The 16,327-nt window shown below is 39.1% G+C and overlaps 1 protein-coding gene across 1 annotated transcript; it reads right to left on the reverse strand.

The window, feature by feature from the left end:
• Positions 1 to 7,629: 7,629 nt before the first annotated feature.
• On the reverse strand, positions 7,630 to 15,414 carry LOC140232129 (xaa-Arg dipeptidase-like). Its single transcript, XM_072312277.1, has 7 exons — positions 15,223 to 15,414; positions 14,426 to 14,629; positions 13,685 to 13,833; positions 11,800 to 11,942; positions 10,726 to 10,880; positions 9,611 to 9,845; positions 7,630 to 7,787 (listed from the first exon to the last, which is right to left on the reverse strand). The coding sequence occupies exons 1-7, from the start codon at positions 15,412 to 15,414 to the stop codon at positions 7,630 to 7,632; spliced, it is 1,236 nt and encodes a 411-aa protein (XP_072168378.1).
• Between the last annotated feature and the right edge of the window lie 913 nt (positions 15,415 to 16,327).

Below are 16,327 nucleotides of genomic sequence, written 5' to 3' on the forward strand. Positions count from 1 at the left end.
TTTGCTCAAAATTCTAACACACACACACACACACACACACACAAACACATACACACGCTAGTTACATACTTGGATACTTGGATTATTTTCTTTTCTTTCTCTCTCTCCCTCTCTTTCAAGGCTGTCATATCTTCAAGCTACACGTATATGCTTATTTGACGACAGTCTGCTGCATTTACACTCCTGTAAACATGTAGCATAGTTCAGTCTGATCACTTGATTCACTTTATCACAAGTGGTGCCCAATTGACGTGTTATCTTATTCTTTTCTTTAATCTGTTCACGTATATATCTCAGTTTTATATTCGGATGTACACACTGTATGTTCTGCTGTCTTTTAAACAAAAAGAAATGACTGTATTTCATTTGTAATATATATTCGATGCAGAAAATTCCTAATGAATTCATTTGAAATTTGAATTTGAATACTGACCAAAAATATGATTTATGTCAATGTATTTAACAAATAAAGTAACTTGTGTCGCGTCCGACTTATACATGTGTGATTAAACATATAGATATATACAGCTTATAAATACAAATAACTGTCCTATGAAAACTACGTGTATAGGGCCTTGTGAGAGAACGTGTTTAAATTCATCACGTTGCTGTTTGTCCCATTTCAAAGAAACTCTCATCGTTTTCTTGTTAAACATGACTCTTTTTTTTCATGTATTAAAAAAAAAAGAATACTCAGACCTGACATGGAATGGAAATTCTATTTGACTGTGATCGGAAGCTGCCGGTCAGCCCAAAGTGGATGTGCGCGATTGAGTCTGCCGAGCCGATGGGACGTTTGCATCTCCAAAAAGCTCAGAGACGATCTTTCCAGACGATTTTTTTTTTTTTTTTTTTTTTTTTTTTTTTTTTTTTTTTTAATGCCCAGACAAAATCAGACGGGCATCCAATGCTGCTGATTTCCCGCGTGGCCCCATTACCCAGAGAAAAAGATGACACCCAGTCGGCTGGCGCTTGAGTCATAATCATTCTGCAGAAAATTCGATTGAGCAAAAGGTAGAACAGCGAAAGAGAGAGAGCTAGAGGGAGAGAAGAGAGCGAAGGGCGAGGGAGGGTGAGGGGTGTGGGGAGGAGGAGGAAGAGAGAGAGAGAGAGGGGGGGGGAGATGGTGCGAGCGTGCGTGAGTGCGTGTGGGTGCATGGGGGGGGGGCGGTGGTAGCGACTGATTGTCTACAGTGTGGTATGAGTGTCAGTCAGTGTGTTGGGAAGTGTGTAGATGGACTGCTCTTTGATGGGGCATTGTTGATCATGTACTATTGCGCCGAGAGATTCTCAACTTCACCTATAACCCGAGGAGCTTGCCCCGAGGGTTCTAGCATGGAGTTGAGATCTCGAGGGACAAAATATCAACAACACCCGGCATAATTCCTTGTGTAAAGCAGTCAACATCTGTTTTATATACTGAATGAATCAAGAATGAAGTTTTCAAGCCAGTAATGTTCACACTTCAAGTGCCGCCACAGACGTTACAATAAATGTCCGCGTACGTACCCAAAAGAGGGCAGTTTAGTACTATGGGGTAGTATGGGTACTATGGGGCTGAAGGCAACAGTTGAATTTTTGCTCCCGATTTCAACGATTGAGAACCAAGGATTCATCAAATGAGGTAGAAGTGTGTACGTGAACTATAGATGCACATGCAGGTAGCTTGACGGAAAGATGCACGTGTGTGTGTGTGTGTGTGTGTGTGTGTGTGTGTGTGTGTGTGTGTGTGTGAGTGTGTGTGTGTGTGTGTGTGCGTGTGTGTGTGTTTTCTATATATGTGTATACAAGAAATAATTAATTCAGGTGCATAAAGAATTTTTGACATTGATTTGAAAAAGCTATATATTGCTATCAAATTTTCCAACTCACTTTTGAAGGTCATGACTGTGCACTTGATACTACGCTAGTAACTGATTAGGGCAGAGACTGAAATTTGAAAGGGATTTTTATGATCTCTAGCTGAGTATAATACTCGGTCTATAGTTTTGCTTGTGTCATAATTGTCTGTCAGTAATGGAGGTAATACGATTTTTGCATGAATGACTGACCTAATGTTCCCCTTTCATACTACTTGTTTATAATGCTCCCTTCCACTCTCAAATCTCTCTCCCTCTCTTTCTAATAGCCAGGTTTGTCAGTTGATAAATATAGTAAAAAGATATCCAGTCAGTGAATGGTTTACAAAGCATCACATGATGTGACCAATATGATGTTGATGATGTTAAAGACAAAATGAAGACGGAGAAAAATGTGCTTTACCATGACATGGTATTCATGGTACTGTATATGCACTTTACCATAAATACTCGGTACACCATATTATGTCATAGATATGCAATGGACCAATGTTTTTTCGATAAGAGTGTGAAATTGTTATTGGTAATTGGAATTATTGGACCTTTTTTTTATAATCACATCTGCAGCAGCACACTGATCATCTGTGCTGCAATATGTAAACAATTTTACTATTACATATATATATATATATATATATATATATATATATATATATATATTAACCCATGTACGGAACAATGCAAATGTCAAATATTTCAATGAATACATGTAATTTGCATCTTTGCAATCTTTTGAGGTATCACAGAAACGAGAATGAGTTTATGTACACACTTTAAATATAAACATTCTATTAGCAATAGAATTTATTGTGACACCTGAAATTACATGGATATAAAGTTGCAGAAATATATATAAAGTATATATAAAAATCTTTTGACCTTCAAATTCCTTTCATACATGACTCCAAGTACAGTGTATTGGTTTGAATCTGGTCAGAACACACATAATATATCTTCATTTTTCTTTTGCAAATTGACTCTTTGCAGTACATTAGCAGAGCTGCTAACATTTCCTAATCACAACCAGGGAGGTGTAAAAAGGCAATCAGGGAAATACGTACATCTCTATGAACAAGAATATTTCCCTAATAAGGAAGACATTATTATACATTCCTTTGGCTTATAGGACATGAAGATATAATACATGTGTAGAGAAGTTTCTAGGGAGCTTTCTAGCTTTCTGCAGAATTGGGGAGGGGGGGGGGGGTATGGCAGCTCTGCAATAACCATTACCCCCATACTACAGGCATTTCAAGACTAAGCCCATAACACTGCACGGAATGTACTTAGGACCTCCATTATCCAGCAACACTGGGACCGGTGGGCGGCTGGATAATTAATAATTAATTAGGCCGGATAAGAGTGATATGCTCAAATACAGCACTTTCTAGCATATCATGCTAGGGGCATACACGTGTTATTACCGATTCACTAATATCATGATTACTTACATGGCAATGTCATGTTTCACACTTCATAAGTTGATACGGACAATAAGATCGACATTGCGACTTTTTGAATACTGCTGCTACATTGTACTGTAACCACTGCTGTGCAGTCAGTGCCTGTGACAAGCGCAAAACCAGTCATTGACATCATCTCACGAACTGACCTAAGAGTTTAGAGTCCACTGTGATGATTGGAATATGTCCCGTCCTGTATTCACACAATAATGGTAGAATGTGTGTTTGTTTTGAGTGAGATATGGCACTGAAAAAACATGGAAATACATATATATATTTTTAAATGTCAGCCAGTTGACGTCCGGATAACGGAGAATCTGGATAATTGTTGGCCGGATAATCAAGGTCCTACTGTATGATTATTGCAACCTTTCATGAATTTCAAAACTTCCGGAGAAGAGGTCTGTCTCACATTGTAAGAAGATAAAGTATCACAATGAAGAGCAAAATAATGATAGAAAACATGAAGGTAATATGAATATCATTCATAAATTTCCCACAGTTAGACAAGACCAAAGGACAGATTATTGCATCACAGATGCCGGCATTATGTCCATAAGATGGTACCTGTACCATTCAAAACTTGATTCTGTCCATACACAGATTGTAGTTTTACATTCAGTGTACAACTTTCCATTCAAAGTGCTTAGGACAGTGTTGTATACCAGTATGCTCTTAGGGTGAGCATCGTTATTGCACCAAATTAATATGTATACAGCCCCGCTGAGATTATCCTTATTCATGATCACTTAAATTCACAGGTACCTCAGGACTCATTAGAAGAAAAAAAAACACCAACAACAACTGAAACACAACAAATCCAAAATGAAGGACATATTGCAATTCAATAAACATGCATTGTAGTTCATTAACAGAAACATTAATGACATAGAATGTTCTTATCTGCAGTGTATGCACTCGGCATTGTGGAATATAGAAATTAGTCAGGCCTAAAAAGTTTTGAACAATATTGATCGGCCCCCAGGACTTGTGACAGTGGGCCTAAAGTATGGCATCTTTGTGACTTTAATGTCAAACTCCTGAACAAATAAAACTACAGTCGTACAGCAGCACATTGTGAAAAAGACATACGTATAACTTTTTTTCTTCCAATTCTTAAAATGGTACAACAGTACAAACCTTGGGTATTTGGGGCATAGAGATGACAAGAACGAAATTAGAATTTATGCAGACAACTTTGGGTTTTCTGTGCCAATGGGCAATCAGAGAACACAAATGGTTAAATCACAATCTAAAGGATGCAGGCAACATTTTATCCCCTCCATTATTTGAATGTCATGCACTTCATCCAGTGCCCCTACAATATGATAAGCACCCAAAGTGTTCATGTATGGCATGTCACATTTAGTTCCCATTAGCCAGGAGTTGATAGCAATTTCAGTGTACTGTAAAACCAGGAATATTCGTGGGACGAAATTTTTGCAAATTAGAGTGGGCGACCTTTTTCACAGCATTAAATTTTCATGAATGGACACAGGCATGGGATGCACATAGTGTAGACAAGAACTTTTGCATGCACTTTAATTTCACGAATCTCGGTTCTCCCAAAATTTGCAAAATTATAGGTATTAGCCCACATTTGTAAACCTGCAGCAATTGGTCTCATAGTTAGCATGGAGTCTGGGTATGATTGCAGTAACACCTGTGCAAAATTTCGTTCCAATTAGTCCATTACTTTCATAAAAATAAATGAAAATGCACCGTAATCCGTATGCATGCGTATAACGCTCGCTAGCTCCGGTCCACGTACGTGTTACATGTACAATGTACATAGCTATAGCCTGCGCTCGTAATTCGAATTTGGGTCGGGTTGACCCGGTTTGAAAATTGATTTTAAAACGATGATTTTCTCTCTTTTATCAAATGGTATAGACAAAGAGCGACAGGTGAGGTATGTTACTGTTATAACTTGTACTTGAAGTCATATTGGACCTGTTTTATGCAGTTTTGATTTTCGTGGGTTTGCAAATGTGGGCTAGTACCTTTAAAATGAACACAAAAATTTCTAGTTTTACAGTAGTATAAACCACAATGTAAACCCTCTCATCAGCTTGAATAGTGTACTTGTTTATGTTCACTGGAACTGCTAAATGTCCTATCAAAGATTAATTATACAGCAGGAGCTGTCGTGGCTAAGTGGATAAGATGATGAACCTTCAAATTTGAGTCCCCTGGCTGTGGAGGTTGGGCCCCTGAGGCTAGGCACTCTATTGTACTCATTGCCTAGTTCTCTGTAGGGGACTTTTAAACCATTGCTCCTGTGGTTGCTTGATTCTGTGCATTCAATGCTTTCCTTTAGACATCATGTAAAACATATCACTTCAACATTGAGGTCTTTAGATCTGGACCAGTCCAGAATCCTACGTTTATTCCATTATCTGTCCATGAAATACTTGATGTGAAAAGATTTTCTGAGAGGTAACAAGGAAAAGTAGAAATTACGCGGTGCGTAATATATGTCCCCGCCGGAAGTAGCATTCAGTAGCAAAATGTACAATATAGGTAAAAAGATGAAGGTCAAAGGTCAAAGAGGTCAAAGGTCAAAATTCTATGTAGAAGTTTTGAAGCCCTCACCTAGTGCCATCACATAAAGCAAACGGAATCGAAATCGGGTTAGAAATGGCGAAGGAGTAGCATTTTGTAGCCAATGTACAATATAGGTAAAAAAATCAAGGTCAAAGGTCAAAGAAGTCAAAGGTCAAAATTCTGTGTAGAAGTTTTGAAGCCCTCACCTAGTGCCATCACATAAAGCAAACGGAATCGAAATCGGGTTAGAAATGGCGAGGGAGTAGCATTTGGTAGGAAAATGTACAATACAGGTCAAAAATCAAGGTCAAAGGTCAAAGAAGTCAAAGGTCAAAATTCTGTGTAGAAGTTTTGAAGCCCTCACCTAGTGCCATCACATAAAGCAAACGGAATCAAAATCGGGTTACAAATGGCGAAGGAGTAGCATTTTGTAGGCAATGTACAATATAGGTCAAAAATCAAGGTCAAAGGTCAAAGAAGTCAAAGGTCAAAATTCTGTGTAGAAGTTTTGAAGCCCTCACCTAGTGCCATCATATAAGGCAAACGGAATCAAAATCGGGTTAGAAATGGCGAAGGAGTAGCATTTTGAAGCAAAATGTACAATATAGGTCAAAGGTCAAGGTCAAAGGTCACAACTGAAATTCTGTATAGAAGTTTCAAAGCTCCCATGTAGTGCTATCATATAAAGCAAACAGAATCAAAATCGGGTTAGAAATGGCGAAGGAGTAGCATTTTGAACATTTTGATCACACACGGACGCACACACGGACACACGGACGGACGGACGGACGGACACACGGACACACACACGTACGGAGCCCGTTTCATAGTCCCCTGCTCGAACTCGTTCGGCGGGGACAACAAATCTCTTGGCACTTACCCTTAACACTGATGCATCCACATACATGTACCTGACCCCAATTGAAATAAATTTTGGCAGGATGTGTAGTGTACAGGGTCTTTGCAGTGATCAAGGCATCAACATTTATTGTGTTTCCACAAACTGATTGTACATGAATATACGGGCGACTCACGTTATAACAAATCCATAGGACCGGGTAGTTTTCTTATGTTACGGGTATATCAAAATTTTGTTGCAGTTGAAGGAAATTTTGCAACATATCCAATGATAATAATTTTGGGACCTGAATTTTCACTTCATAGTAACAAAATTATTTGTCAATTAATCAATTATTACTGCCTGTCTATGGACCACAGGCCTCCCATTACATGAAAAATTTTACAATCCATTACACATTTCTCCAAATGCTTCCAATGAATTTTCAATAAATCAATGGTCTATTACAGGTGACTGCTGTTATAACCAAATCCTCAGGACCAGCAATTTTCTTTTGTTATAATGTTTATAGAAATTCATTACAGCTGAACAGAAAAGAATATTCTAAAGATATATAGATGAATATTTTTGGGCCTGAATTTCTACTTCATTGTAACGAGAATTTCGTCATAGCAATGTTTATTATTACAGAAGTGTAGTGTACTCCTTATTTTCCTATTACTCTTGGATTGATTCACTGTTTACAAATCCCCATTTTTACATGCACACCCACACACACATCCATACACACAAATACAAACACAGCACATACACCAGCACTACTACCAACATACAAAGTGTAAGCACACACTCAGACACACACAGATACACACATACACGTACACAAGCACAAACACATTCACATTCTCACACGCGTATCACAGTACGTCCTCTCCCTTCTGGAGCTGTACCCATGTCATGGTCACAAGTGGTCATCGGGGGGCACAAGACCCCCAACAGTCTCCTCAAACTCTGCCTTGGCTCTCTGTAGCAGGTCCAAACTTGGGTCCATCAGGTCCAGGGCAGTGAGGGCCAGGGCCTTGGCCTGAATCAGGGTTGGGGGCTGGGCCTCTGGCATGCCTGCAAGAGAGAAATATTGGTAGCATTCTAAAACCATTCCTGCTCCCATAATGCCATGTTATGATGTTGAAGGTGGAAGCAATTTTGCTTAAATTCATTTATTCACTCATTTTCTTATTTGTCTATTTATCAATTCAATTAATTCATTTATTTACTTCTTTTTAAATGTATTCACTCATTCTTTATGTTGATGATTTCTTCATTTATACACTGATTCACATATTTATTGCTCAGTCCAGAATTCATTGATTCTCATGAATTTGCCATTCTAAATATACTGTATACACCAAATCTAGAAACCCTAATATTTTGCAAACTGGGACTTCCCTTCAATTTAGCGAGTGGTTAAATTTGCATTGGCAAAGTAAACTTATGAACAAGGAGATGTACACACCACGACACATGTATGTCCAGATCAGAGCTGATTTTGTTGTTGTTGCTGTTACATTTACAAATAACATCCCAACCACCAAATAAATGGTTGCAAGACATGGATTCTTAGTTTAGTTTAGGGCATATTCTCAGACAGCAGACTTTAAACTCTAAAATGATGTGTTTCTCTATACATGTGTAATCTCCTGACTTACCTAAATGATGGAAAGAAAGCACACACTCTGGAAAAGTTTGCAGTGAGAAAAGAAGTTATAAAGTTAAGGGTCTATTCAAGCACTAAGCTCATCAAGCTGTGCTCTGTGCTATGAATAGGACAAAGAGCAGGATATAGAACTCTATAGCAACCACAGCGAAGGGATTATCAGATTAGGCTGAAATTCTGCACACCCTAATAATTTAGTCTATTCATAACTAATACTAACTTTCAGAGTAGGAGCACTACCCTTTTAAAAGTTATTAGAATAAAAGTAAGGAGTGTGTAAAGGGTAATTAAGAAATGAAAGGGGGCCTGTAAGAGATACTACTACTACTACTAGTGTACACTTCCGGAGCACAACAATCCATCCAACAGATGCTCACAGCTATTCTGAAGAAGAAGGGGGAAAAAAAGCACACTATGTATACTCTACATAAAAGTGCTCTACAAAACACTACAAAAACACAATCTGCCATTGGCTTCATGATCCCAAACTAGAAATACACTGTATGTAGAAGACTTGATCTTTCAGAATTAAAAAAAGAAGAAGAAGACTGCAGATTGACATGGTAGACCCATTTTACCTTTAATGTTTTCACATGATATCAGGGCATGTGACTTTTTGTTGGTTTTGTCTTTTGAGATGCATGGTCACGCATAGTGTAGGAGATAGAGTCACCTTGAAAAATGACACATTTGAAGTTAGTTCATGCAACCTTAAAATTGTTGATTTCTTTGTCCTGTTGCGCAGACACTTTATATGTAAAACTCTAGAATCATAATAGTTCTCATTGCATCTTTTGCCCCTTTTTACAATTATGCATAAAAAAGTTACAAATACGTGTATCAACTTTGATACAGCCAGTCAGCTGCCATCAAAGTACACCATCAATATAGGCACATAAATGAAAGAAAGCATCAAGTGCCTGTTTCACAATTGATCTTAAGCTCAACTTATCAGGGGTAACTCAGTGAATTGAGAGTAAAATCAATACTGATTGAAAGTCTGTTTCATAAAGACACTTACACCTTGACACAGCATAGATTTAATAGCAGATTGAGAATGACTTTTTTGAATTTCATCAATCGTAAGATCAACCTTAAGATCAACCACTGTGAAACAGAGGGCCCCTGAACTCATTTATGAAATGTGCAAAACATGCATCCGTTGATATGTCAACTTGTACATTATTGAGTGCTCCAGCTGCCAAGCTATAAACTTTTCACCACTGACCTGCCCACTTGGTGAAGCCAGGGTTGTGGGTGGAGGAGTCGGTGGGGATGCCAAACTTGGGATGGATGCTGGGTAGGACGTAGGAGACGTTTCCCATGTCCGTTGATCCGCCCTGCTCCCGCCGCACCTCCTCTGGGCAGGTGCAGCCGAGGTTTTCTGCGTGCCGCTCGTACGTCGAAGCAATGACGCCATTGTGGATCACGTTGGCATAGCTGCATCCATATGTGCATTTTTCCTGCATAGATAATGGTAAATAATGGTGTATTCAGTCCAAAGTTTAAAAGTTGCCTGACCAAACCAGAGCGATCTAGAGGATGTCTTCAGTTAAGACTGAATGCTCCTAAAAATGAAACATGCCAGAGCAAACCATGCTAGGAAGTTTTCCAAGGTGGACCTTATGATGTTGTCCACAGCATGCCTGAGTGAACCATACCACGCTACAGAGCGAACCATTCGAAGCTTGTATACTATTTACATTGATATACTTGGAAGGGTTCAAGACAAGTTTGAAGAATAAAGAATTACTTCAGAAAAAAAGAATACTTACAAGTTCTGTGGTAATACATCTTGTCTCAGTTAAAGACTTGATTTCCTTCTCATTTCTTATTAGATATTTTACACTAAAACATGATGCAATTCATCATGTTGCATCTGACTTAATAAAGTATACGTACACACAAAGTCTTTGTTACATGAATGTACATGTACATTAGAATACCGTCCGGTGTCTACATTGATTACATAATCATTATTCCAGCACCTTATTTGACAAAATAATCTCATGTTGGCAGGATTAGGATGAAAAGTAATTGGCATACCACACACATGGTATGTGCCTGACAGCACATCTCTTCTTATGAATGCTGATTATAGGCTTTCACAAAAGTTTGACATTATTACCTGGTGAGGTGTCAAGCATGTTTGGATTAAAAAAGGTTATATATCTCATACTCTTCAATATCAATATAATGCACACAAGGTATATTTCAAATGAATATCTGTACCTATCACAGAGTGGGTGCCAACTGCACTTGTGCCTGGAAAAGATGCCTGTCTGTCAATATTGTTGACATCATTGATGCATACATTTTACAATACGATTTTTGTTCTCTTACGACACATCCTGTTGCCACGGCAGCCCCTCTGGCACACTCCTCCACCTTCTTCTTGAGCACTTGCATCTGTTCCTCATCAGGTGTCCTGAGATAGTACAGCAGCTCCGCCTCTTCAGGGATGATGTTGGGTTGGACTCCGCCCTTTGTGAAGATGGCTGTACCACATTGGAAAAATCAAACACATGACTAATAACATCACCAGTGCATTTAGACATTATGGCCTGAATTTCCATGGGGTATAAACATGTAATTTAAATCAAATCTATAGTCTAAATACAATTCATGGACTAAAATGCACACAAAACACATCTATATCAGCTTGCATTCATTATCTCAATTCATTTAATTCATTTGTTTCCATACCCAAATGATACAAAATTATTACACAGTAGTTCAATTTGTACAAGAAGGTGAAATGTCATGAAGGATGTCTCTGGGCACACAAGATCTGTCTTGCACATTAAAGCCAACAAAATTCGCATGACCCACGGGCTAAATTCAAACTACCATTTTGAATTCGAACACAAAGCGTAAATACCTCCAGCATCAGTCTGGATTTTATTACCTCTACTTTAAATGTATTTATTTAGGAAATATGAATATTAAAAAAACAACAACAACAACAACAAAAAAAAAAACCTCTACTGGTATATACATCCACAATTCAATATGAAAGTTGAAACTTACAGCACAACTCCTTATAATCACACTTAAATATATTTTGGCAGAATTTAAATTTGTCATTGTGAGATGATGATGCTTGTTATACTATTGGTAGTTTGTGTCAAGCTTGTTCCTGTCCTTCAAACCATTGCCTACAGGGAATGAGCACACAATGTTTCCATTGCATGGGGCATTATCACAGTTAAGGGGTAATGGATATAGGGTGTTTAAAGCAGGTCCAGGATCTGTGCCTGTCAGGTCGACAATGTGTTTTGCCAATCGGATGGTCGAAAGACGTATTTCATTCATCACTTCAAAATGGTAAGTGTGGTTCTTGGGAATATGTTTGGGAGGCAAATGAAAACCAAATGACTGAAAGTAAGACTATTCTGAAGCTGTGATGTCACATACCATGCACCCTCCAATTTGGTTTGAACTGTTGCCTCATGACAGAGATGCTAGTGTAGCACATGACGGCCGCATCGAGTGCATTGACTCCCTGCCAGGGGCTGGCTGAAGCGTGGGCTGCTTGACCCGTAAAATGTATCGTCATTCTGAGGAAATAGCATCGAAAGGCATGTACAGGAAAATCTTTTGTACCCTTTTGACAAAACCTATTGCGCTTTCATGCACGTTACAGCACATTCATTCAGCATAGCCAGAGGACTTTCATGCAGATGCAGCACAAGTAGAAATACTGAAACACTTGTTAGATGAGTACATCTGTCTCCTTTTCTTTGAACAATACATTAATCAAAGACAAACACACAAATTTCATGATAATACCATGATTGTGCTAAATCTCATTATTTGGCAAATAATCACCATAGATGGTGCACAATAAATGTCAGAGTGACAATTTAAAGTGATACCACTGATAACTAGAGCAGTTTCAGTTGGTTTCATACAATAACTTGGGGTGGGGCATAAGGAGATAAGATGCTCAAGGATTAGAACTAAGATATGAATAGTTTGTGGGGCAAGCAACACAAAGAAAACAAGGAAAAGTAGAAATTACGCGGTGCGTACCGGTAATATATGTCCCGCCGGAAGTAGCATTTAGTAGCAAAATGTACAATATAGGTAAAAAGATCAAGGTCAAAGGTCAAAGAAGTCAAAGGTCAAAATTCTATGTAGAAGTTTTGAAGCCCTCACCTAGTGCCATCACATAAAGCAAACGGAATCGAAATCGGGTTAGAAATGGCGAAGGAGTAGCATTTTGTAGCCAATGTACAATATAGGTAAAAAATCAAGGTCAAAGGTCAAAGAAGTCAAAGGACAAAATTCTGTGTAGAAGTTTTGAAGCCCTCACCTAGTGCCATCACATAAAGCAAACGGAATCGAAATCGGGTTAGAAATGGCGAAGGAGTAGCATTTAATAGCAAAATGTACAATACAGGTCAAAAATCAAGGTCAGAGGTCAAAGAAGTCAAAGGTCAAAATTCTGTGTAGAAGTTTTGAAGCCCTCACCAAGTGCCATCACTTAAAGCAAACAGAATTGAAATCGGGTTACAAATGGCGAAGGAGTAGCATTTTGTAGCAAAATGTACAATTTAGGTCAAAAATCAAGGTCAAAGGTCAAAGAAGTCAAAGGTCAAAATTCTGTGTAGAAGTTTTGAAGCCCTCACCTAGTGCCATCATATAAAGCAAACGGAATCGAAATCGGGTTAGAAATGGCGAAGGAGTAGCATTTTGTAGCCAATGTACAATATAGGCAAAAAATCAAGGTCAAAGGTCAAAGAAGTCAAAGGTCAAAATTCTGTGTAGAAGTTTTGAAGCCCTCACCTAGTGCCATCATATAAAGCAAACGGAATCAAAATCCTGTTAGAAATGGCGAAGGAGTAGCATTTTGAAGCAAAATGTACAATATAGGTCAAAGGTCAAGGTCAAAGGTCACAACTGAAATTCTTTATAGAAGTTTCAAAGCTCCCATGTAGTGCTATCATATAAAGCAAACAGAATCAAAATCGGGAAGGAGTAGCATTTTGAACATTTTGATCACACACGGACGCACGGACGGACACACGGACGCACCGACGCACCGACGGACACACGGACACACGGACACACACACGTACGGAGCCCGTTTCATAGTCCCCTGCTCGAACTCGTTCGGCGGGGACAAAAAAATCATGCTGCAAAAGGGAATGGGCAAAACATGACTCACGAGATATTTACCTCCCTTGATGTACTTTATATTTAATAAAAGATATTAGAAAGCAGCAATATGATGCAATATTCTTTTTTTTCTGTAGGGGATGGGACTGGGAGATGGGAGGAGTTTTGAGATACTCACACCTGCATTGACAAGGCTGTTGGCCTGGAGACGTTGTGAGCGTACGGGTGAGCCATCATTGCGATGTCCATCTCCTTGAAAGCTCCGCCGGCGATGAGGTGCTTCTTGCCCCCACCACCTTCCTCGGCAGGAGTTCCTATCACAGTCACCTGTATGATGAAATGGAAACAAGAACCCTTCAAATTCCGGTCAGGTTGACTTCCGGTACTTTGCTACTTGAAAGGTACAGTTGGGGTCCTTTTCAGGGGATATGAACCATTCTGCTCATTTCAGTTGAATGTTTTGACACAGAAGACAGCTTGTATACAGTGAGGATGATGCCACTTCCTACAATATCCAGGATGAGTTGTGCTCTGAATTTTGAAAATCATTGATGCAGAAAATGTAGGAGTCATTCTCTGATAGTAATGAAGATGAAAAAAATATAAACCTAACAAGTCTCAGGCATTAGGCATGAGTCTAACATCTCAGGGGTCTTTCTTACTCTCACACACCTGACAAGCTTTTTCTCACACCCCCTCCCCCAAAAATGGATATCAAACCATGAAAGACTGTCATTTTGAGACAATCTTTTATTTAGAATAGGTCAAAATGTTTTATCTACCATGCAGTACATCACATGATTTACAGCACAGAATGAGTGATGCACCAAAAGGTAACACATGGATTGCCTTCAGAAAACGCATGGCACATTCACCCATAATGGGGTACATTTCGGATGCATGTAAAACAGACATTTACCCTTCCTACTGGTAGGTCATCCATTTCAATTGCGGCTTTAATCCCCAGCCCTGCCCCCGCCCCACACTCTGCGATGAGATTGTGCCCGCAGGCATGGCCAATCTGAGGAAGCGCGTCATATTCACAGATCACGCAGACGTGAGCGCCGCCGTCCCTGCCGTAGGTCGCTCTGAAAGCGGTCTCAAGAATGTAGTGTCTGGTGACCTAAATGAAAAGAATGGACATATCAAATCTCACATGGTAATAGTGCATGAAAACAAGCTGGTATTATGATTTTCATGCCTACTTCTCCCCTTCTCACTCACCCACAAGTCATCCAATGAACTAAATTGCAAGCAATAATTATTATTATTTCTTTTTTATGTAGAACACAGGATGCACATACGGTATCATACAATTAAGCCTAAGCTAATTTCAGACATGATTGTCAAACAAAAACATGTATCACATTGCTTACTTTGCCACAAATAAAATGGTGATGCAACTCAAGTCTCTGCTTCAAATATACACGCTACAATATGAAACAACCCCCCGCCCCCTTACCCACACACACACAAATCCCTCTTTATCAGTCCAAGGATATTCTTTCAAATCAGTACATATTCATCCAAAGAGACCACATACCAGGTGAGAACCTGCAAACCCTGGCCCACTATAGTTGAACTGGATCAGGGATTAATCAAACTCACATCTCCTTTGAGTCCTTGCTTCCAAGAGGAATGGCCCTAGATTGTTCAAGCTTGGCCTGCAAAAGGGATTAGATTGTTATATCATTGAAATCATGCAGGGCTTGTTACCTCAAATCCTTCCCTCTCCAGGAGATCTGTGAGGACCTGGTGGGCATGGTGCTCCTCATAGCACAGCTCAGGATGAGACCAGATCTCCTGGCTGAGCTTGTCCAGATCCTGGGCCAATTCATTGATCCTCTCTTTGGCCCTCTCCTTTCTCCTTCCCCAGTCTGGAGGTACAACAACAGCAGACTTCTGCATTAGGGCCTACTATGGAAATGATAACAGAAAACATACACTGAAAAGAACTAAATTTTGTTTATCACTAACTACCAAAAATAAGAAGTGACTTCCAGAGTCAGAGAACGAACAGCATTTCAATTTTCATACAGGTATTTAGCGAATACAGCATTTGATGTACAAGCATACATAAATTTACTCATTATATTCATAAAATGCTATTGCTATGTAAGCAAAATTCATTGCACGATAAAGAGCTAGTTGCCTCAACAAACACAACATCGTCCTGTGATGCGAGTACCGAGTCATGGACCCGGGTCATGGATCATCACATTTACAGTAATTTCACGTATGACCATACGTGGTCGGACCGGACAAGTTGTGGGACCGGACTAAAAATTTACTTCCACGTACAAACACAATAAAATCCCATAAAATAAGCATAAAATACAATGGCTTTTGAATAAATATTTTATACCAATTTTTGAGGTACCGGTAACTTCTCTAAAGCACAATTCGGCGATTTGTTTCATGATTTGTCAACCAGAAGAAGTGCGCAATATTCTATCACACGTGCGATGTGAAACTTGTGCACGTGTTTGAGTCAGAAACAACAAACTTCAGTGTTAATCCATTCCCATAGACAATACACACAGGCTGGCTACAACGTTCAAAATATATTTGCAAGGGTTTCAGTTAAGTTCTCTAATTACGACAAAAATTGATTTTGTTCGCTTTGCTTTGGAAGAACTGTTAAGAGTCCAATAAGTATCATTTTCAGAACCTCATCATTGTGAATTGGAATATTCTTATTGAGAATGGCAATGTGAAAAATTCATCTAAATCTCAACTTCTTAAGTGTTCGGGTACACTACCCCCCATCATACTTATGGCTGCGTATTGATGACCAACAAGGGCAAAGGCAGAGCGAACT

The sequence above is a fragment of the Diadema setosum genome, chromosome 8, assembly GCF_964275005.1.
Source record: "Diadema setosum chromosome 8, eeDiaSeto1, whole genome shotgun sequence".
Classification (NCBI taxonomy): Eukaryota; Metazoa; Echinodermata; class Echinoidea; order Diadematoida; family Diadematidae; genus Diadema; species Diadema setosum.

Coding starts and splice junctions, on each gene's coding strand:
- LOC140232129 (XM_072312277.1), bottom strand. CDS start 15,414: ATGCAGAAGTCTGCTGTTGTTGTACCTCCAGACTGGGGAAGGAGAAAG. Junction 13,834..14,425: donor ATGACCTACCAGTAGGAAGG/GTAAATGTCTGT, acceptor TTCATCATACAG/GTGACTGTGATAGGAACTCC. Junction 7,788..9,610: donor TGGCTTCACCAAGTGGGCAG/GTCAGTGGTGAA, acceptor TCTCTCTTGCAG/GCATGCCAGAGGCCCAGCCC.